Below are 23,917 nucleotides of genomic sequence, written 5' to 3'. Positions count from 1 at the left end.
CCACACACCAATAAAGAGAGAAAGAGCAAGTGAAAGAGAAGCTAGTTCAAAGAAAATTTCCCTCTTGAGTTTAGAGCAAATACTCACAATGCCTTGGCATTCCTCAGTGGGCAATAATTGAGACTCGAATGGGTGGACTTTGCCCTGGCCTTCAGTCTGGAGCAGATGACACCTTAAGGGTGTTGGTACCTGAGAGGTGTCCCAGCTCAGGGGAGATGCTGGTCACAGGCCCACTGAGATCCAGGAGAGATCAAAGGGTCTCCCTTGTGGTCACAATTTATAGGGTCCAAGATAATTGATATTTGTCAAATACCTTCTGGTGCCTTCTGGCAGTTGCACAAGAACTTGATGAACTTGCAACTCTGTTATGGTTCCCATTTGACCACGTCCCAGGCACAGGTGTGCCAGGCCATTAGGAGATGATGGGCCGGCCGCAATCGGCTCGTTAATGTTATCTCCACAGATTGGTGTATAGCTCAGCGGATGTGGGTGGAATCACACCTAGCACCAAGCAGCCCAACAAGGATGGGTGGGGAGGGGTAAGAATTTCACCACCACAAGGACCTGCAGGAAAAGAATTGGATGTAGAGAAATATGTGGATAGCAGAAAAAGAGCCTGTTGAGAAACAGAAGAACATGGAATGCCTATGAAATAATAATTCTGTATATAGTTGGGGTTTTTTTTAACTAATTTCTGTATTGTGTTTATATATATTTCTGGACAGGTTAGACTTTTCAGGCCAACCAAACCTAACTCAGTGGATCAAAACAATATCCCAGCAAATAAAAGTGCTGTATTTACTTCGAGATGAAGACGGTGCAAGTAAGTATGAAGAAATGTGTATATTTGTATGTGAAAATATATTCATGGAAAAGACTGAATATTTTGAGAGCTGGTGGCAAAAGTGGCAAGGGTGGCTTGGAATTTCAGTTTCTGGTGATGAACTTATGCATCTTTTATAATGTAAAAATTAGGTATAGGTGAATAATCACTGTTTTTTTATTACTTCTTGTTTATACAGGCAGTTCTGGTAATGCAGAAAAAATGGATCAGCTGCAATTACCTGAAGGATTTAGACCAGATTTCAAGCCCAAGTATGTATTTACAACTTACTAAATTATCAAAAATTAATCATGAAATGGTAACATGAAAATACTGTGAGACTTCTGTGCTATAAGGTCTCAATTAAGGCAAATATATAAATTTTGCTTTAGTTACAAAAGCTGATCCTATTATTATGATGGGATTGAAATCCAACCCATAAGTAGTAAATAATGCAGTAGAATTTCAGAGGTGGATGTGCAGAGATGCTGCCCTTGTATAAATGTTGATGTTAGGACTAAGCTTTGTTTCCCTGTTACTTGTAACTGGAGGAAGGATTCATCGTTATAGCTCAGCACTACAAGAAAAACCCAAAGAAATACTATGAAATAGAGTATGTTAAGATATAATTTCAGCTATTATGGTGTATTTGTATTTGAGTCTACCCTTTCTTTACCTGAGGAGAAAGTAATAAAATCCATTGCATGGTACAGACATTTGTCTGCCAGCTGCACACAAAAATGAAAGACACTTATCCCAGTTGCTAACAGATTTTGCTATCAGTCACAGTTCTTTTAATTTAGTGTTAATTATATTATCTTTTAAGACTGGATATTCTTAACACTAAAAAATTAGATTGGTTCCAAGAAATAATAGAATATTAATATAGAATATAATTAATATAATAGAATATTAATAGAATATAATTGGGAGTTTATCTGTTAGAGAAAAGAGGTTACAGAATGCCAGATCCAAAGAAGGATATTGGAGTCCTCACTTAAATTTAAAAAATCCAAGTGTTCAGCTGTGGGGTGAATACTTATCATTGAAAGTGGAGGAAATAATGAATTAGTAATAACACTGTTTTCTTTGTTTCAGGAATCCTTATTCTGAGAGCATAAAAGAGATGTTGACGACTTTTGGTACGGCAACATACAAAGTAGGCTTGAAGGTTCATCCGAATGAAGAAGATCCACGTGTACCTATAATGTGCTGGGGAAGCTGTGCTTACACGATACAGACCATAGGTATTATTGTATTCATTTTGCTCCTTTATATGTGAATTTCAGAATTTAGATAAATTCACAGCATTTAAATATTTTGGGGTTTTGTTTTTTTCCAGAGCGAATTTTAGCTGATGAAGACAAACCATTATTTGGTCATTTACCTTGTCGACAGGTAAGGATCAAGGATCAATTATTCTGTGAATTGGTGCAAAAAGATGCAATTCTGCTGCTTTAATGCAGAATATCTGGTTTTAATTTATGGTTATTTGATAGTATTATTTGTTGGATCCCACTGTTTAGTCAATAAGTATCTGATTATTAAATTTATTTAAAAAGCAAATCTATTACTTTTTTTCTATAAATGCATAGTTTAGTAAGGCCAGGGTTTCTCATTGTAACAGTCAAAATAAGAATACAGAGGGGAACTTGTATAATTACATAAACATCTGTCATATACTTAAACGCTCAAACTGTTCCCCTAAACTACAGCTGAGGGGCCTGAAAAGAATGCTCTAAGTGAAAAGACCTTTTTATATTGAGGTATTTCATTAACTGTGGCAGTATTTCTTATTTGTTTTTAAAGGATGACTGCCTTACATCATTAACAAGATTTGCAGCAGCTCATTGGACAGTTTCATCTCTTCCAGCAGTACAGACTCACTTTTGTACTCTCTTAGCGTGTAAGTTCATCACCCGATGCTGTTTTTCACAAAGATACAGATACAGAAAAATGCTTACAGAATTATTGTTAGTCTTGATTATGAGAAAATCGCTTTACATAGTGGTTTTAAGTAATGGACCAAGAGCTGGTATTTTCACATCTGTACCTACATGTATTTTGTCATACTATGGAAAAGAACCATTTCTTTTGTTCTGTAGTTCCAAGATACATTTCAAGAGAAGCATTGATATTGTGCTGTGAAGCAGTTCTGTTGATTCTTCCTAGTATTTATATTGCTGCTTTTAGAAATATACCTAGAGCAAAGGAGAAGGAAGTGTGGATCTTCAAGGTCTTTTCCAACCTAGATGATTCTGTGGTTCTGTGGTCCTTCACAAAAGAAAAGTGATACAGTGGAACTTTAAAGAGGAGGAAATTAAGATTAATATAGTATTGAAAGGAAACAGGATATTTGCAGAGATATATCTGCAAACTTTTTTATTTTTGAAAAGTAGGATCTGTGATAAGACAGGACTTTCTATGTAATGTCATATATTAGTTGAGAATTTTAATGAGAACATCCAAAATGTTCCAACCTTGAAGCATTTGTAGGTACAGGTTAAAAGTCTGAAGTTCGGCCTAAAGCAGTAATTAGCCAGGAGAGAACTGTTCTGAAAGGGTGTTATAAAATGGGATAATTTTAATATTCACATTCAGTAGAGCAGGAAAACTTGAAATGCTATCATATACTGAAATTACTAGTAGAATTGATACTACCTACTTCAGCAAATAGTTGGCAGCTTTATGGGGAAGAACTTAATTGACACCAGTTCACAGCTGTAATGATAGAGCCATTTTCTATGTGAAGCAGAAGAGAAAATGTTGCTAGCTATTTGACTGGAACTTTGTAGTATATGGTGTTCTGCATGATTTGGGTTTTCTTGAAAACTTGAATCAGTGTTTCTTCAAAGTTGTTCTTCCTTCCAGCTGACAGAAGCAACTGTACTGCTTCTATTTTTGTGAAGGAAAAGTGTTGTTTTGTTTTGTTTTTTTTCAAGGCTAGGAATAATGAAAATTATTTGTCATTGATCTGTAATATTCTATGAATGATACATAAAGATAACTTGCCAAGTACAAGTTTGGTTTTGAAAGTCCCTCGCACTGCTTGCGTTTTTGATAGAAGCATTTTTCACACATTTGGGTTGAGTTCTGTGGCTATATGCTCACCAAAGTAAAGGCATTTGGAATCTGAGTGGTGGTGAAATGTTTGCTTATAGAAATAGTTTCAAAATGTCACAGATCTTCAGCTATTAACTTTCTGGCCAGCAAGGCAGCAGTCTTCAACTGAATTATTTTTAAATTATTATGATGAGACTATTTTTTACTGTAGTAGTGTTTTTAAATTTGGCAGCTTAATGCTTATAGCTACATGATAAAACTGTTCTCATAGCTGCAGTTGAAACTCTTCTAGTGTAAATTAGGTTTTACTGCTTGGGGTAAAGAAGTTTGCAATTGTTCCTTGATTGTTCTTTAATGTTGTAACATTTTCAAGACTATTTATGTTTGCTTTTAGCTAGAGGTACTTTACTTGGAATTTATTAATTGTGTGAATTTGTGTTGTCAACTGGAGTGCTTTGGTTAATACTTTGTGGTTACTGTGAATGTGAATACTACAGAGATGGAGAGTCCAGTACCAATTCTTTCTTAATTAGAGATAAATAATGAATTTAAGAGACTCTTTAGCAATGTATTTTTGAGTCCGAGAGGCTAATTTAGTGAATTGCAGAAGTTTCCCTTGAACAGCTGTCCAACAGAGAACAATTAGTGTTTCTGTTTAGTCACTAGGCTTTGAGCTTATTTCTGGGTCAGAGCTTGAGATAATATCTCATTTTATCTCTTGCTGGAGACCTGAGCAATGAAAGGAAGTCACTGTGGGAGTTGAATGACAGCACTTACTTAGTTATAGCTACTTTGGGTTTCTTTTATTTCAATACAATATAGTTAAGTAGGCAAGATTCTTTTCCAATAATGTTGAACAACTCTTGATTTCACACCTTTCTGACCAAAACAGGTACATTTGTATTTTAGGTACTTTAAGCATATAAACCAAGGAGATAGCTCTCATTTTGTAACTGAAGTATGTTAAAAGCTTTTCATATATACATGTTCAATAACTAAATTTATTTTTCTTTCAGCACTGGTGCCTAATGAAAAAAATGGAAATCTTCCTTGCATACTTGATATTGACATGTTTCATTTGTTGGTAAGTATTCCATAATATATATTAATAATATTTTGATCCAGTAGGAATAATGTAAGAACTTAATTGGAAACTTTCTCTACTCAGTAACCTTTCAAAATGTTCATGTTTTTAGTGTTTTTCACTAAATACAATTCCAAGATTTTTGTGTTTTGTTTCAAGTATTCTTATCTGTAAATAAAAAAGGGTTAAAATGAGGTGGAATGCCCCAAAACCAACCCCCTCAAGAAACCCCAAACAAACAAACAAAAAAAAATCTTAAAAAAAAACCCCACCACAAACCAAAAAAAAAATACACACTCCTGAACCCCCCTCATAGTCAATCATTGTTCCCTTAAATAATGGCTGGCTAATTAACTTCAAAATTAGCCTTATGAGGCGCGTTGACTTCAAAGGGTATAGTTACAGCATGAGCAGAGAAAATGGCAAGGTTCAGAAAGAAAAGGAATATAACAGCTTTCTTGTTTTGTCTTACAGGTAAGCTTGGTGCTCTCTTTCCCTGCCATACATTGTCAGGATTTTTCAGGGGTTAGTCTTGGCACTGGAGATCTTCACCTGTTTCATCTTGTCACTATGGCACACATAATACAAATTTTACTTACCTCATCAACAGGTAATGCCACTTTCTTTCAACTTCTATTGAAATGATTCCTCAAATTTGTACTTGGTAAACACCGAGATGCTATTGGTAAATGTACACAGTTTACAGTTGCAAAATAAAATTGCTAGTGCCCTCTCTTTCAGTATTTGATAAATTGTACTCATGAAAGTTCAGTCTTTTGTCTTTATTGCTTAGCACTGGAGGGTTTTTGGAGTATAGCTAGTCACAAAAAGTAGCTTTCCAGCTAATGTAGCAGTGTGTAGAAGGTTTGTTGCAGAGACTTGCCTTAGGCATTGCATGATGAATAAGTTGCAGTTAGCAGTGTAAGGAACCAGTGTATCTTCTGGCAAGAGAACTGGGTAAGGTGTAGTATGCCAAAAGCTAAGAACTCCAAGCAAGTATATTATAAAACACAACCAACTGACCAAGTAAATCAACACCTCAATGGAGCTTACAATAGCATAAACAGCACATAAGGTGTGCAGCAGATGACTTTTTTCCAGTACATTGTATCATAGTACAGTGGAATGTTTCACTTAGTTTTGGCCTTTTTCTCAAAACTTGAAAAACTACATTCTTGCTGTAGAAACATGTATATACGACTTGCTTATTATTTCTTTCTTTTTCAGAAGAGAATGGCATGGATCAAGAAAACACTAACAGTGAAGAGGAAGTAGCTGTGCTTACACTGTATAAATTTCTTTGCCAGTGTACAGGAAGGTAAAAGTGCGCGATCTTTTAATAAGATTTTATAAAGTTTTCTCCCTCCCAGACTCACCATTAATTACTGATTGAATTCTACATACTAATACTGTCAAAGATGAGACTTTTAACTGGGGAGCTCTTAGATCTTGTTTTTTATCCACTAATTCTAGTTTCACTTTACAAGTAACTATTCCTATAAATTCATCTGTGTTCATGAAGATAGTTGCTTATGAAGATTATGCTCTGAAACAGTTAAGTCAGTTTGCAGATGTGTATAATCTGAAGTTGGCAGTGTCTGAGTACAGAAAACTTGTCAGGATCTGAAATGTCTATTTAAAATGTTCCTTACTTTACTGTTCTGGCTGGTTATATTTTTATGAATCTCTATTTGGTGGTTTTTCTTGAAGTTAGCTTTGAAATAAACACTTTGCATAATGCTTGTTTCAACTGAAGTCAGTAATTTAATACGAAGTATGACTGAAGATTTACTAATATAGCTCGAAAACTGAAATTATTAAATAAAAGCAAACTTTTTTATTATGTTCCCTTAAGTGCCTTGAAAGAAATTTCCTCAGGCTGGCACCTGTGGAGGAATCTAAAAGCTGGAATCATGCCTTTCCTGAGATGTTCTGCTTTGTTTTTCCATTACTTAAATGGAGTCCCAGCACCCTCAGAAATTCAAGGTACTGTCTGCTTTGTATTAGCTTTTCAAGACATAAGCATTTATGGACAAAATAAATTCAACTCTTTCTTTTGAAAAAGCTGATTGAATGAACGTGGGCTTGTTACCAATGCAGAATCATATCTGCGTAATGAAAAAGGCAAAAAAAAATTGCTTCTGTTTTAAAATAGTCTTTAATATAGAGGCAAATGCTGGTCTAGATTACTTAAAACAGACAGAAGTCAATGCTTTTCTGATAAAAAGTGAAATTTTGATTATTTCAAATTTCCTGCTGGCTACTGTTTTGAAATGAGACCTGCTTTTGCTTTCATTGATTTCATTTGAATCAGCATTCACCAATAATTAATCTCTCATTACAAATAAAATATTATATTTCTGGAATTCCAGCCAGTAAGTCATTTTCATCGGGAACCCAACTTAAATGCTTCTATGCAAACACATGTAGCATGGGAAATAAAAACGGGGATCTGGAGACATAACACACACCTGTAGGGCTGCAATCTTATTGGCATCACAGAGATGTGGTGGGATGGCTCCTATGACTGGAGTGTTGGAATGGAAGGATACAGGCTCTTTAGGAAGGACAGGCAGGGGAGAGGGGGTGAGGGTGTCATCCTCTGTGTCAGTGTCCAGCTGGAGTGCATAGAGCTCTGCCTAGGGATGGATGAGCAGCTGACCGAGAGCTTATGGGTGAGGATTAAAGAGAGGATAGGGACAAGAGCTGTTATAGTGGGGGTCTGCTACAGGTCACCTGACCAGGAAGACCAAGCAGATGAGGCCGTCTAGACAAATGGGAGCAGCCTCATGTTCACCAGCCCTAGTCCTTATGGGGGACTTCAGCCACCCTGATATCTGTTGGAGGGATGACACAGCAGGGCGTAAGCGATCCAGGAGGTTCCTGGAATGCACTGATGATAACTTCCTTCTCCAAGTGATAGAGGAACTGATAAAGAGAGGTGCTGTGCTGGACCTTGTTCTCATTAACAAGGATGGGCTGGTGGGAAGTGTGAAGCTTAAGGGCAGCCTTGGCTGCAGTGACCATGAAGTGGTGGAGTTCAAGATCCTTAAGGCAGCAAAGAGGGAGTATAGCAAGCTCACTACCCTGGACTTCGGGAGAGAAGACTTTGGCCTCTTCAGGGATCTGCTTGATAGAGTACTATGGGATAAAGTCCTGGAGGGAAGAGAGCCCAAGAAAGCTGGTTGATATTCAAAGATCACCTCCTCCAAGTTCAGGAGCAATGCATCCTGAGAAAGAGGAAGTCCGGTAAAAATGCCAGGAGGCCTGCATGGATAAACAAGGAACTCCTGGACAAGCTGAAACACAAAAAGGAAGCCTACAGAGGGTGGAAGCAAGGATAGGTAGCCTGGGAGAGATACAGAGAAACTGTCCAAGTGGTCAGAGATGAGGTTAGGAAGGTCAAAACGCTGATAGAATTAAATCTGCCCAGGGACACCAAGGGCTGAAAGAGGGTAGATTAAAATTGGATATAAGGAAGAAGCTCTTCACTGTGAGGGTGCTGAGACACTGGAACAGGTTGCCCAGAGAGGTTGTGGCTGCCCCCTCCCTGGAAATATTCAAGGCCAGGTTGAACAGGGCTTTGAGCAACCTGGTCTAGTGGAAGGTGTCCCTGCCCATGGCAGAGGGGGTTGGAACTGGATGATCTTTAAGGTCTCTTCCATCCCAAACCAGTCTGTAATTCTATGTTACACCTGAAATAACTGATGTTAGTAACATATTTTACTGTCTTCCACATAAGGTGTATGTAGTGATAGAGTGTAAATCTGAAGATGTTAACAGGTTCACACGGCTTCAGGTTTCCCGTATTTAAACAAAGTCTGATACCTGCTGCTGAGCTATGAGAACAGCGGTTGTCTCTGTCATCTATCATTGTGCTTTGGTAATGCTTCTGGAATGTTTCCTTGACATGTAGCCCCTTGACAAATTGTGTTTAAAATGTAGGTTTCTTTTTCATTTAACAATTGCATTACTTAAGCATTTGGTCCAAAAGAAGAGAAACCTCTATTCCTGAACTTTGATTTTCTGTAACAAGGTTTCTCAAGTTCATAGTCTGGACCAGTAATGACCACTTGAGTTCTTTGTTACAGATGCTCTAAAGATGAGGTACAAAGTGCAGATGTACTTCCAGACAGTAGATCTTTAGAGAGTTAGTTGTAAGAGAAGAGAAGAGGAAGGCTTTGCTTCACTTCTTTTATAATTCTCAAGTTCCGGGTGCTTGAATGACCCTGTAGGTTCCTGCCACCAAGGGATGTCCTGACAGTGGCTGTGGCACTGGGTATTTTGCCTTCCTTTCCCACTTCCTTGCCCCAGGACCCACTGATCCCACAACTGGTCTATATTGCCTTTCTCTGGGGAAACCCCCTTTTACTGGGGGTTGCGGAATGGCGATCACTTGGGCATGAGAGAGGAGTGAGCACAGCTTTTATTGTAATTCTCTTCACTCCTTTATTCAGGAGCAAAAGAAGCCGTGCCACAGAAGAGGTACTAGTACTCTTTGTCCTGAAAGTTTGGGAGAGCAGGGACCCCAGGGAGTCAAATCAGTAGACTAGCATGAACATGGCAATCTGGTGGTTGTGTCCTACATGTGAGTTTGGCATTGCAGGCATTTGCAATCTCTGTATTTGAGGCTGTTATACTGCCTGTCACTGACAAACTGTCTCGGTTTGTGTCACAAACTCCAAGGAGCACCAAGTAGCCATTTACTGGACAACGTGAAACAAAGACATACTGACTTGTAAAGGCCATTGAACTCTCTGTTGTGGTTCTTGTATGACTAGGCTTGAAACATGCTTGGGGGGAAGTTTGAGGAAAGTTGCTTTTCATTTCTGGCAGTTTCCCAACATAGCTGTCTGGTGCCTTTACTAACACTTTCATATTCCCTACCATATTTTGGGTGTGAGGGAACAGAGTTTTTTTAAAAACATATATATAGCTGTCCCATTATTTAGAGCTGTATTTCATTTATTGCAGATAATGTAATTTAAAAAAACTGTAATTATGAGAATTACACATTTTTTTTACAGTAAATGGAACAAACCAGTTTGAACACTTATGTAGCTATCTTTCCTTGCCAAACAACCTCACTTGCCTTTTTCAAGAAAATAGTGAGATTCTGAACACCTTAATAGAAAGGTAAGTCGTGGGTTTATGCTTAAGTTTAAATATAATAAAGAATCCTGCACAAGATCATAACTATTCTCATAGGAGTGCATATGTGGAATTGAATTGTAGACTTTGAAAAAGAATTAATGAAATGAAGTGTTTTGAAAGAAATAATTTTGGTTGTAGAGATTATCGAATAGTTGTATGATGGATTTTATGCTTATTTGTTTTTGAAAAGTATCATCTGTTGAAGTCAAAAGCCAATTTTTTTTCTTTTTTGTAGTTGGTGCAGTAACAGTGAAGTAAAAAGATATCTGGAAGGCAAGAGACACGCGATCAGGTAAACATGAAAAAATTTTAAGCAGAGACGGGAGAAACTTTAATGTTGCCATTTTCTCCAAGTATTTTTTCCTAAAGGCTGTTTATAATAACATAGTATCAGTTCTGCTTTATTGAATGACAAAGATATTAGGGTATAAGCAAAGAGTTTTTTCAGGAAAACTCTTTGTAAGGAAAATGGAATGTTGCTTAAATCAGTAGATTTTAAAGGCAAAGTTAAATCTTACCGTTTTATTAAACGGATCTGCAGTAATCAGAGGCCGTAACACTTCTTATCATCTTTCCTATAGTAGATTTGTACCTTCTGATTTAAAAGATATGCTGTTGCTGAAAGATGTATACAACCGTTGTTTAAAAATGCCAGGCATTGAAGAGCTTTTTAAAATTATCTTTTTAAAGAATCCAAATTCTTCAGGAAATCAACACCAAGTCAGTTTCTAGCTACTTGCTAAGCAATTATTTTGAATTCAGAATGCATTTAATACTTAGTGGATGTAGAAAAGCATGTTTTTTCTTATGAAGGCTGCATAAAAATAGTGGTTATGTTATCCAAATAATTACAAATGAAGATGATGCTCACAGTCTGTCATTAAAAACATCCCTGCATTTTAATCTCCTGTGCTAAATACATAAAGTCAATCTTTCAGTGTTGTACATGCAATAAGGTTAAGTGACAAAAATAAAACTTAATGACTTCATCTGTTAAATACCAGGCTATTAACAGAATTTCTTAGACAGTAAGAATACTCTGATTGCATAATTGATTCCCTGTTATGTGTGGTTGTTGGGATTTTTCCATGTGTTCCTTTTGCTGATTAACTGTTTTTCCCAAGATCGTGTCAAACTTGACTGTGATTTTTTATTTTTTTTTTCTTCTCAGCATGTTCTTGTACATTGCTTCTGTTACAAACATCTATTTACATTTCAGAGTCTAATTTGTATTATTACTAGAGTTGAAGATTATTTTTTTTTCCGGTGCTATACACTAACTTTTAACTGTTATTTCTAAAGATACTTGATATTAAATAGGTCCTTGTCATTTCATGAATATTTTGTTCTCTTCAGGATACAGTGTCTCTGAATTTGCAAGTCAGACTATTTTCCATTCAACATTAGTGACAAAAGGAAAATACAAAGCAAACTGATAAGGGAGCAGAACAAATATTCAATTAAATCTGTAGTGACCTTATGAGGTTTTGTTAAAAGCATAAATGACATGTATTTTTCTGACTTTCTGCCTGTGCATTTTATCAAATTCTTAAAAAATATGACTAAGAAAACCGGAGGTGGTCTAGTTCGGAGATGTTGTAGGTTCCTTTATGTGCTACCATTTTATTCTATGGATGGCAAAGAAGAGGAAAACTTAAAAAAAATTAATTATTCACAGATGCTGTTTAAATGAGTCAGGAAAACATGAATGAGTTTGAAATCATTGTGTATTATTCATTGAAATATGAGTGGTTAATTTGATTGCTTTATTCCAGCTATGCACGAGAATCCAACAAATTAATAGACCTTCCGGACGACTACAGCTGCCTCATTAACCAAGCATCCAATTTCTCGTAAGTTGTATGCAATTATAGTTGCCCCTATAGGACCCCCTAAAGTCTTCTGCTCCTTTTGATGAACTAGGAAACCTCTAACCTGAAAGCCTCAAAGTTATTTATAGAATCGTAAAGTTAATGGCATAAATTTGATGTCACATGTTCCAGCAAAACTGCCATGTATTTCAGCAAAATAGGAATTGCAAGGGTTTGTATAACTGTTAACTGTATAAATGTTCAAAAGTACTTTTGAATCTTTTTACTATCTAGAGTTAATACCTACAATCGATTTTGGGTTTTTTTGTTTAACAAAAGGTGTCCGAAATCAGGTGGTGATAAAAGCAGAGCCCCAACATTGTGCCTTGTTTGTGGGACCATGCTATGTTCTCAGAGTTACTGTTGTCAAACTGAATTAGAAGGAGAAGATGTTGGAGCCTGTACTGCACATACATACACTTGTGGTTCTGGAGTGGGCATATTCCTTAGGTAAGGAACTGAATATCTCTACTTACATTGTTAGGTTAGATGGTGTTTGTAGATATGAAAGCAGTAGTTGTATAGATGTGATTGCTTCTACAAACCACCCCTGCAATGGTTGGTTAGTAACAGGGTTGCCTAAAAACTAGAGTGTATTCATCTTCCTTATACTTTGATATAAGGTTCAGAGGTTGTTTCTTTTAAAGATATAGAAAACTTGAATTTCGTTTTTAAAGTTAATTTGTTTCCTCTGTGTGTTTATTTTTAATCAAGTATTACAAACCAGTGAAGGTAAATACATTTATTTTGTTGTTGCTGCTGCTGTTGATGTTGTTGAAAACAAGAAAATTTATTTTAGTTGTCTTCCAGCTTACAAGGAAAGGTTAGATACTATCTGTTTTCATTTTGGCAAAGATTAGTGAGAAGTGAAATTGGTTTATTTTTTTGTTGTGGTTCTGTTGGGTATTTTACACCGACTGCAAATAATATGACATGAAACTACACTGTTTTTAACTGCTACCGGGAGTTATAACAGGAAGAGAATAAGATATTTAGTTTTGTTTGGTCTTTTTTTTAAAAAGTACCTTTAAAAATCTGTACAAGCAGATTGTACAGAATAAAAGGAGGTGAGAATTGGAAAAGAGGTGTCTGAAAATATGAGAAACTGTTCACCTGAAAATCAATACCTAAATTCTTCTCTGTGTTTCTCTCTAGAGTACGAGAATGTCAGGTGCTATTTTTAGCTGGAAAAACAAAGGGCTGCTTTTATCCTCCTCCTTATCTTGATGACTATGGAGAGACAGACCAGGGGCTCAGGTAAATATTTTTAAAATAGCTCTTTTAAGGAAAGGAATTCTAAAACTATCTGGTTTGTAAAATACATTTTCCATGTTACCTTTTAATTTTAATTATATAATTATATAATTATATAGATAATATATAATTTCAGCTGCATCTGATATCTTCAAACATTTTAATGCTAATATGTGTGTTTAGGTTAAAAATACTTAACAGCAGATCTTTCCCAGATTATAAACGCTTGCCTTGAGGTGTAGAAACTTAAATCTTTTTAGCGTCTGTGAAGCTGCCTAGAAACTAAGGCTGAAAATTTTATTTATGTATAGTGTGTTTATTTGTATAATCTGTGTTAATATAATACCAAGTAAAAATGATATGAGATTATTTTATTTAATGTGGTAGTTCTTTGACTTTACACCAGTCTGCTTCCTATGAGAACAGTTTTGGGACGTGGTATTGTTAATGCCATAGAACATGAACTGGTTCAGCCTGGAAAGATTGCTGAAAATCAGTGTTCAGACTTGTGGGCTGTACATGAGATTCTCACATACTGGAGGGAGCAGTGACAGTTGGGGGACTAGACAAGGTAGCACTCCAATTCACTAGTTCCAATATCTGTTGATTTGTTCTGACAGGAGAATAATGTTAAAGGGTAATCTAAGTATTTTTAATAACTCTTCAAAATATTAATATTTAATATGTCACAATTGAGTGTTTGTGCTTAGTTGCAGAGTTTTATCATGCCTGATATGTATTATTTCCTTTTCAGACGTGGGAACCCATTACATCTGTGCAAAGAACGATTTAAAAAGATTCAAAAACTCTGGCAGCAGCACAGTATCACAGAGGAGATTGGACATGCACAAGAAGCAAATCAGACACTAGTTGGCATTGATTGGCAGCATTTATAATGGCTATCTGCTGAAGACTGGAACTTTATTAAGATTTTTGTAACTCATTAAGCTTTTCAAAGGAGGGATTAGGAAAAAAAGTTTGAGGAAAAAACCCCACAGATCCAGTCCTGTTATTTAATCTTTGTTTTACAATGTATTTCATAAAGATACCAATTAAGATTAATCAAGTAAACTTCTTTCTATGTAAGCAAGTTTTATTAGTCATATAATTTGCACTGTGCTTCCTTCACAGAAATGTCTTGGGTTATAAACCTGGGCAAATGAACTTGAGCTTCTGATATAAAAAAAGAATGACTCTTTTTGGAAGTCTGACTATGATTTTTCTTATAAACTGCAAGAGAAAAAGACTGCTGAAACAGAAACTAGATAGAGCACAATTACAGATTGTGTTTTGCCCCTTGCTAAGTAATCTGAGCCGTTTTATTTATTATTCTACATTTTAATACTTAAGCTGTGTGTACATGCAATGGAATGAAGTAAGGAAGCAAATGATGTAGCAAATGGATGTTTCTCTCTGCATCAGTGGATACTTCACTCTTTCACGGTGTATCTAAAATGATTTTGTCATTTGTACTCTTGCAGCTTTCTTGCTTCCAGTTGTTTTTTAACTAAAAAAAAAAAACCTGCTAACACTAGCTTTACAAGTAAAATAATTTAATTTTAAAGCTTTTTCCAGAGCATTGCACTCTTTAGGATTACGTAGTTTGTAATTTGAATTTAGCTGGGAAACCCTTTCACTTTCAATATGTGATTGGTTATTGGTATTTAAGGGTTGACATTGTGCTTTAGAAAATATTTTAAGAAAATGACAATACATAAAATGTCATGAAAGCTAATTTTATGTTAATTTGCAGAAGCACAGAGGATATTTTCTTCATTTTTATTAACAGTCAACTTTTAAGGTGCAAATCCCATCTCCTTTTTGTTGCAGACAAACTGAATGGTTTCCTCTGGCTTTGAAGGGTCACAATCACACTGCCCACATTTTTGCATCAATTCTTTGGGTTTTTTTCTGTTGTCCCATCAAGTATATTTACTTTTTGGCTTGATTGAAAGCTCTGTAAAGATGTTTGCATATAGTATATTTTATAAATATATTCTATAACTGCGCAGATTTGCACTTGATATGAGGGTGCCTGAAGGCAGTGAGTTTTCTAGTTGTATGTAATTAGACCACCAAGGTGTCTCTAAAAAGTGACATTATGCTTACTGATTTAAAATAAAATCCATTACCTTTATCTCTCCTATCTACTGACAAATTAGCAAAATCTTATTTTGCATAGTTCTGTTTCCTTAATAATCTGTGGTTCTTTTAGTTAACTCTTACTTTCTGACTGCGTCTTCAGCCCAGATAAGCAATCCCTTTACTGTCTGCCATGTCTTCAGTTACACTTGGTCTGACTGAATTATTTCTATTTTTACAGATTTAATGCTTCAGATAAATTTTGTATATTCATGGTGTACAGGACAATTTTTCAAACATTCAGTAACGGTATTGAGTGAAGATGTGAAGTATGAAATAAAGAAACTTGGCCAATGTTATTTCATTTTCTTAAAAACAGTACAGACTACACTTGTCTCTACTAACTGTTGTAGAGCAAATCATTTATATATTGCTGTCACTTTTTACAAAGAGACATGCAGAAGCTGCAGGAAAAATGACATTAATGCTTCATCTCTGCCTTCCCCTACTTAAGCTGGTTGATATATCAACAGTTTTCTGTGCATGCTACTTAAAAATCACACTTTTTTTGGTGATGTTACTATTCCTTTGCAGAGAGTCTTGCTTCTTAAGCTGCGTGCCACAGTTTCAGATAATGTGTAACTGCATTGAAAAACTTCTCCTGTAAGCATAATATTAAAAAGATAATTACACAGAAGTCTGTCAGTATCATCAAAGCAAAGTATTGACAGCAAGAAGGATTTTTTCCCTTTGGGATCAAAGCCAGAGGCTGCAAGGTTGAAAATTATGGGGTGGGGAAAAAAAAAAATTAGGTTGGTGAAATTATGACCACAGATAATTGCAAAGTACACAGTTTATAATTTTTTTGTAATTCAGTCATTCCTTACTCAAGGCTTCTATTTTCTGATTTGTTTTGCATGTATTTATATAAATGTAGAAATATTTATATATAACATTGTTTAAGTATCAGGGAAATAATATCTGTAATAAATTGGCTATAACTTTAATATTTATGAATTATGTGTAAAATCTAGAATGTATTATGTGTTTGTGGGGAGAAAATACTCAGCAACAAAAAAACCCCACAAAATCCCCAAACCTGAAACCATCATAACAGAATACAAAACAAGGCTGAAAGCATTAAGTTAAATGACATTCAGTAAGTACTTTTTAAATGTTGCTGTTTAGAATTTTGCTGAGCTTGTTCCTTCAAGCGTGTCACCTTGTTAATCACAAGCTAACAAATACCTGGATGTGCAACATCTGCAATTCCCCGGCTGTAAATATAAGATGATTATATTATTAGTGTCACTTGCTTCAGTCAGCTAAAGCTTTCTTGACCTCTACTAAAAAGTCTAATCGTCTTTTTAAAGGATTGTAAATTTCATTTTATAAAGGGATGAGGGTTGAGGTTCACATCAGTAATGCTTTTTTACTTTGTTCATACTTCAAGATAACACTTTGTACTCCCCCCAGTCTGCATTAGGAGGCTCTTTCTTACTCTGGTGGAAGCACATAACCAAGATAACGCCTGATGCCAGCACTCCTCACAGCTGTCTTAACTACTCCATCTGTAATGTTACTGGGAATTTGTTGCCAGAGATGAAGGCTTGTGGATTTTCAGCCTATTTACATCTTCAGCTCTCCCCTAGGTCTGTACAGCTTCCTTCTGTGTCCCTCAAACTAGACTTCATGGTGATGACCAAGCCAGTAAAATCCAGGCCTCTAGGCCTAGTGACTAGCTTTGGGAGCAACCTGGACTGAAGGGTTCAGCGTGCTGCTGCACCATACGGTTAATGTCTTTTATTGGGATGGTGAACATTTCACATGCAGCCACACAGACCTTTTTGTTTGACATGAAGCCCTATCAGCTCTCATGCTCCAGTCTTAGCATGTTATTTTAAGTGCATTTTATTTTATGCTAAATAACTTGGTGTTTTGTTTAGAAGCTCCACCATTGTGATAATTTTCTTTATGACCTGAATGTATAGGGGAGAAGCTGAATGTTCAACTACTGTACAAGTACCTTCAGCAGAAAATCCCAGCTGTTTTCCTTTCTGGAAGATTAAATTGCACAAGGGGAGTTGCATCTCAAATCTCTTCACATTAGAGTCCTGTTGTGATCAGCAGAGTATGCAGTCTGCCTCCCTTCTGCCCTGGACTTTCTTTCTCTGTTCCTTTTTAGGAGCTGCCTTTGGCAAGTTGTGACTCTTGTATTTCCATTCCGCTCTTTAGATTACTGACATTATTATTGCCAGTCCTGCATTTTAGTGGGAGTGGGATGGTGCTCTTCATACCTTAACTGGCATTAAATGAAAACTTCCTTAGGGAAGCATCCACTTCTCTACCATTAGCTGTTCAGTTCCTCAGCTCCTGATGGTGGGTGACCCAGAGTCCTACTTGACCCTGCATGGAGAAGGGTGGAGACTTTATAACACTGGATTCAGTTATTTTCAAGGCTTGCCTTCTGCAGGAGTGCTTCTAGCTGCTAAAGGAGTGACCCCAGCTGGGGAGCCTGGACAACCACACCTCTGCCTACATAGCTAATGTGTCACTATTTGACTGGCCACTTTTTCTGGGTAACTGGTTCAGGTTCTGTTGGTACTGCTTCAACATATCCTGAGGGACAGGCACACAGAAATGTTTCGTAACAGTGATGGGAAGTCTTACAGACAAGTTTGTCTTTAGTGTCTGTCCTTACTATGAATTTTTTTTTTTTCCTCATGGGATTTGAATGTTTAGAAGAATGGCAAAGTGTAGAGTTGGCTACCTTTTGGGCTATGTTCAAGCAAAGGTAGGAAGAGTCCCACATTGCAAGCAAGTATTGCTGAGGCAAAAAAGTCTTCATCTTTTAGTGCCTGGTGAAAGTATTGTGTGTGTGGATAGCACATCTTAATCTCCAGTTGCTGACAACTTATAGTTACCAGTAAGCAGCTTCACCTTGTTGAAGTGTCATTTGTTGGTTTGGGGAACTAGCAGTGGTTGATGGAAGGATGTTACTATCAGCCTGGGATAACTAAGTACAATTGGCTGCTGGGACTGCAGCAATTGCCCAGGCTGCAGGAGGCGTGCCCAGAAGGAGCTGGAGCCTCCCTGCCTCTCATTGCTGCCGGCCACCAGTGCCTGTGCAGTCTGGGGGTTTGCTGTCGTGGAAGTTTGAACTGTTGGCTAAGGGGCAGTGCAGAATTCCACATCAGGTGGGTGGTTGATAGGGGCTCTTGGCCAGTCAGTGCTTGCCCTCAGCCCAGGCTCTGAAAGTTCATCCACTGGAAAACCCTCTGAGGCCTGACAATGTCCCACAGAGCTATGCTCTTCAGACTGTTAGGCAGCTCTTTTCAGTAAGAGGGAGAAGGGGGTTTTTTATTATCTATTTTATTCCAAGGCTAACAGTGGTCAGGGGAAAGAGTGATTGCTGGTTCTGTTCTGGGGGAGTCAGCTCAGTGATGGCTAATTCAGGTGTGATGTTTGACGTAGCAACTGCACTGAGCTAGCTTTGTCAATAATGTTTTTTTTACTTTATATTAATCTACATATTTTGTGAAATGTTACAGGTTGATACAAGAACATAAGCTACATTAAAATAGTTTAGATGCTTACAAAGCAGGGCCCTGTGAATACCACATGTTGAATGTCTGTTGTACCCCTCTGATTGTGTAGGGGCGTGTTTGGATGCTGTTTAGTGCATCTTATCACCAGCTGGCCCTGAGAAGTTTATGGTGGTAGATGGAAGCTTCATACTAAAACATCCTCTCAATTCAGCTTGAGACCCTATGGAAGGGTATGGTGACTTTACCTTATTTAACTTTTGAAGTTCACTGTATCCACCTGCACACTTAAAACCCACATGCACCAAGATTCATGTGTCCCAAGTGGTCTGGCCAGGACTATGTGCTACAGAGGACAGGAGTAACAGCTGCTGAGTCCTCCCTGCATACCACATGGTTGGTGATGGCAGCTGGCTTTTGGAAAGGTCTTTTATTCAGCAATAACTGTGGTGCTGTGTTTTGCCTCAGCATCCTGCTTCACCTTTCATAAATCTTAAGTAAGGCTGCCCATTGTCTTTTCTTGGTTTGGAGTGCCTTGGCTAGAATATAATAATGTGAAGAGGAATGGCACACGCAACACACTGTAATCTCATTTTCTCCCTCTCGTTACTGAAGTGCAGGGCTGCTTCTGAGAAGTCAACTGTACTGTGGCCATTTGGAGCTGAGGCTTCCTGGGCTGGGTGTAAACAACATGTTTCTTAGCATCTACCCACTTTATTGCTGTCAGTCACATGTTTATCTATACATGCTGCTCTTTAAAGTCTTGCTCGATTATTTCTTCTGCTGTTTCATACATGTACATTTCTATTCGTACTTCATTTGCAGCAGTTTTAGCCTTTCTTCTACATATTTTTGTACCAAATATAAAAACTGCTTTGCATGTTCTTATCTTGAGGCTGTTACATATTCAGCCTCTATTTTTTTTCCCTGCTCTGTTGCCCCCTTTCTCCCTCTCCTGGCTTGCAAACATTAGATGGCCCAAATCTTACATGTTTGTGTCTTGATGGAGGGATTTGTCAAACATTCTTCTCTTGGAGGAAAAAATAAGCGAGAGAGTATGAGGAGTTTCGCAGTGCACCAGGTGTAGGAGCTAAGAAATGGCAAGTACTGATCTTCGTCTCCATGACAGCAATGATTAAATGTTACTTTTTTATCAGTTTGTGAATATATATTTTCACAGTCTCTTTCCAGACAGCGTGAGCTCGGAGGTGGTAAGTTTTCCAGCTTGTCCTTTGCGTAGGATCCTGGAAGGAAAGCCAGGCTGGCTAGTAAGCCCAGGGCAGGGTGGGACAGCTGAGCTCAGGTTAGCGATGGCATCTGTGCAGACCACTGTGGGGTGTATTAGTGACTTACAAAACCAAGATGCTGATTTGAAATCAACCGTGTATGTGAGGAATAATGTGTGAAATGTATTTCTGTACTTGCAGTACTGTAAACATGGAGGATGCTAAAGCCTTCTAATAAATCAGATAAAAGGTTGTATAAAAATAACAAAGGCAAGGAGATCAGCAATATGTTCTCTGATGTAACCTACTGGTGTCCTCTAACCAGAGAAATCTGCATTAGAGAGGTAACATTTGCCTCCCATAAAGACAGCTCCAAGGAGCCTGTGTTTTCCTGCAGTGATTGTATCAGAGTCTTTTGGAATGAATAATTCAGCACAAAGTACACTAGAAGACGAAAAAAATCTGCAGTAATTGTTGGGCATCTATTTAACGCTATTGAACTAGTCAGGCATCTCCTCTGTGTATTATAAATCTTCTCATGTCAAGCTCTAGTAATTCATAAAGTGCTTTAGTAGCTGAAAACTGGCATGAACTCTGAAACAGAAGTAATTCATGTTATATTATTTTTTTCTGTGTACTACTTTTACAATGTAAGCTTTAAGCTCTCCTCTATCTCTACTGTCAGCTTGAAAAGGATGGAGCTGAAAATAAGGAATTTTGAGTGGGATTTTTAACTGAGAGGTAAATGTGATAGCAACATATGTGGCACTTGGGGCATGCAGAAGGACACTGTTCAGCTGGGAGGCTAGGGGGTAACAACTGTTAATACCAACATGGGAGACATTTAAGTAAAACATTTCAGTGTGGGTAGCATTTCAAATGGATGGGCAGATCTGGAGTAAAAGTTACACAGGTGTTGTTGAAAGGTGTCATGTCCATCTAGGACAACAAACCCAAGAAACCATCATGGTTGTTTCACTGCACTGGAGTATAACGTGGGCTCGGGCTGGGAAGCTCTACTCCAGGCATAGCTGTTGAGGTGTGCAGGCTTTCCCAGCTATGATTGCAGTGACAGGAAGATGGGGTTGTTTCCTGCTCTCAGATCTTCAGGATCCACTTGTAAACCTTCACCAGTGACAGAGACCTAGTTGAGAAATATTTGAGGAGGGCATGTGGTGCTGGGAATGAGTACCCACGTGAGCAGCACTTTGGTTGAGTGCGAGCTTGCAAAGAGGGAGGGGACAGAAAGTCATTTTGTCCCACTGAAGCTGGGGACATGCTGTGGTATAATTATCTGAAATGGAGACATACCATTGTGAGTCTCTTCCTGAACAAAATGCTTCCTGAAATGAATTTAACCCTTTTTTAACATTACCAAATCTCAAGAATAATCTGAAGTACTCTACAATTTAAAAAAAAACTTGGCAAGTAGAGATTAAATTTAAATTTTAGGTTCTAATTACGTTTAAAATTCTGGGGTAAAACAAGAAATGCTGTCATCATTTACTTAAAATATGCCTTCAGCAACATTACAGAATCAATGTTACTTCTACTCTTGATTAATATATATAATTAATGAAAGATTCATTCATATGAATTTGTGAATTCACTTTGTCCTTGTTTGTATTTTCTGCCTGTATTTCCTTCATCTTTAACCTTAGTCTTTGTGTCAGAGAAATGAGTTTATTTGTGTAAATGGGAAAACTCACACTCATTTGAAAAAGCATTTGTCTAAGGCAGAGCTGTGCTACCCTCGGAACAGGTTACGTGGGTAGCTGAGAAGGCAAAAAGCAATTCTGAAAAAAGAAAACTTTGCATTGGGGGACTATGTGTGTGTTGGAACAGATGGATCTCCTTCCCGCTTGCGTCTACTGACATTGCTGCCTGGCTGGAGAGGCGGCTCGGTGTGTCTCTGGCTGGGAGGGATGGCGATTTTTTGACACTGCTCTTAAATTCTGTATTGTCACATATTTCCAAGTGTCTGGGGAATTGTGTGTCTCAGACTTACTGCTTTGGTCTCCTCCTTTCATCACTCCTCTAGCTGCAGTTTACCATGTTTCGCATGCCCAAGTCTCCCCATTTCTGATTTGTGCTGCTTGACCCGGTTTTGCCTGGGAACATGATGTAAAATGCGTGGAGGCGCGGTTGCCTAGTGAAGTGGTGTGCCTTCAATCAGACAACAGGCTGCAGACCTGCCCTTTGGTCCTTGTTTTGCTGAGTTTGCCTAGTACATCTGGTTGCTGCAACCACCCTTTGCTCTGGAGAAATAGGCTTTGAGAACAAACTGTAGAAATGCACCTCATAATGAAATTAATAGTTGACTCATGTTTATGGACTATCCTTCTTTTTAGCAGAAACAGGTTAATCAGGCAAGATTGTTCTCTGTGTGTCGCTTTGGAAGGGGCTGGTGGGATGGAAGGTGAGAGCCCTGCTCAGCTCTTCCTCTGCACTGTGAGTGAGGGGGAAACTGCAAAACAAGGGTGAATTCCACAGGGAAGGGTGCTGCAGAGGTTGTGCATGTGATGGAGAGCCCACAAAGCTGAGCTCCAGGCCAGGGTTTCTTCCAGCTTTCCCACCTCACAAATGTGTGTTGGATTAAAATTCAAAGGCCTGTGAAGTGACATGGGACCTTCAAATGCAGGTGCTTTGAGAGAGGTATTTTACCACATTGGTGTTTCAGTCAGTCACTGAACATTGTAAGTCTGATATAATTTAAAAAACAACCAAGTTTCATACACGAATTACTTCAGGTTTGAGATTGCTGTTACCAGAAATAAATATGCCTAAGCCTTTGTCTTCCTGCAGGGGGCTGTTATCACATAGCACCATTCTATTTTTCTGGCTTTATCTCTCAATTAACTAATCTCTAATAATGCTTGCTTTTTCTTCCTTTCTTTTTTTTTTTTTTTTTAAATAAGCATTTGTGATCTGTCCCCATTTTACCTTGATTAAGGTAAGAGCAATGGGATTTTTTTACAAAACAAGTCAGGTGGAAGTAGTTAACTGTTTTGCTGGGATTCCTTTTCTTTATATCAGCCTTGAAAAAATCTTCCCTGGCCATTAGCTAGGAACTGTTCAGTGCTTACAAGCTCGATATAGCATTCCCATGCTCTTTGCTAAGCTGCACAGATGCATTTGTCTGGTATTATAAAATGTCCCAGCTCATGTAATGCATAGAGGCTAATCTTATCAATTGTATTAAGGTTACTTAGGAATTAATAGCTTTAAGGAAGCTGTTTATATTTTCTCCTTTAAAGCACTTTATTGTGTTCTGTGTACCTTCAGATAAATGTCACCAGTAAAATAGTGTGCTTCTCATCTCTTTAAAAAAAAAAAACCCAAACAATTCTTAAAAGGTGATGCTTCAAGGCCTTGGTCTGGCTCTTGGATCTGGGTACTTGGATTTAAACCGGTAATCCGTATGGAGGTACCTAAAAAGAAGTGGCCTGGTTTGTATGAAATAAGCTCACATCCTCCCGAAGTTTGTTAGTTTGAAAATCAGGGCATGGCTCTGGAAGTTGTTGGATTGCTGCAAGCAGATTTGACTACACAAGCTTTAGACTTAAATTTAAAATAACAACAATTCTTTATTTTGAATGTGTGTTGCAAGTTAGATTTAAATGGGGAGAAAAATGAGGTTATAAACCCAATTTAGCTTTTTGACAAAGGTCGTGAAGATGACGGTGGTTTCACTCGTTGAGTATGTCTAGAAGTTAAGGCCTGTGAAGATGTTTTAATTCCTATGTACCACAAGACAATACTACTAAAATAGTCCAGCAAATTGTGTTTCTAGTAAGAGGCAAGTGATTTAAGGG

General features: G+C 37.6%; 1 protein-coding gene across 2 annotated transcripts in view; it reads left to right on the top strand.

The window, feature by feature from the left end:
• UBR2 (ubiquitin protein ligase E3 component n-recognin 2) overlaps positions 1-16,163 on the top strand; it is a 55,005-nt gene extending 38,842 nt beyond the window's left edge. For both annotated transcript variants that reach the window (XM_026844951.1, XM_026844952.1), the window contains exons 32-46: positions 726-823; positions 1,023-1,095; positions 1,922-2,070; positions 2,166-2,221; positions 2,633-2,729; positions 4,903-4,970; positions 5,445-5,580; positions 6,198-6,288; positions 6,826-6,956; positions 9,998-10,106; positions 10,360-10,416; positions 11,900-11,977; positions 12,275-12,445; positions 13,151-13,252; positions 14,004-16,163. In XM_026844951.1, coding sequence (XP_026700752.1) covers positions 726-823; positions 1,023-1,095; positions 1,922-2,070; positions 2,166-2,221; positions 2,633-2,729; positions 4,903-4,970; positions 5,445-5,580; positions 6,198-6,288; positions 6,826-6,956; positions 9,998-10,106; positions 10,360-10,416; positions 11,900-11,977; positions 12,275-12,445; positions 13,151-13,252; positions 14,004-14,145 — 1,558 coding nt within the window. In that variant the 3' untranslated portion in view covers positions 14,146-16,163. The remainder of the gene's footprint in view (positions 1-725; positions 824-1,022; positions 1,096-1,921; positions 2,071-2,165; positions 2,222-2,632; positions 2,730-4,902; positions 4,971-5,444; positions 5,581-6,197; positions 6,289-6,825; positions 6,957-9,997; positions 10,107-10,359; positions 10,417-11,899; positions 11,978-12,274; positions 12,446-13,150; positions 13,253-14,003) is intronic.
• The last annotated feature ends 7,754 nt before the right edge of the window (positions 16,164-23,917 follow it).

This window comes from Athene cunicularia (assembly GCF_003259725.1).
Source record: "Athene cunicularia isolate RWA chromosome 3 unlocalized genomic scaffold, athCun1 chr3_part1, whole genome shotgun sequence".
Classification (NCBI taxonomy): domain Eukaryota; kingdom Metazoa; phylum Chordata; class Aves; order Strigiformes; family Strigidae; genus Athene; species Athene cunicularia.
Note: the sequence above shows the minus strand (reverse complement) of the source record. Positions and strands in the feature narration are given on the sequence as shown.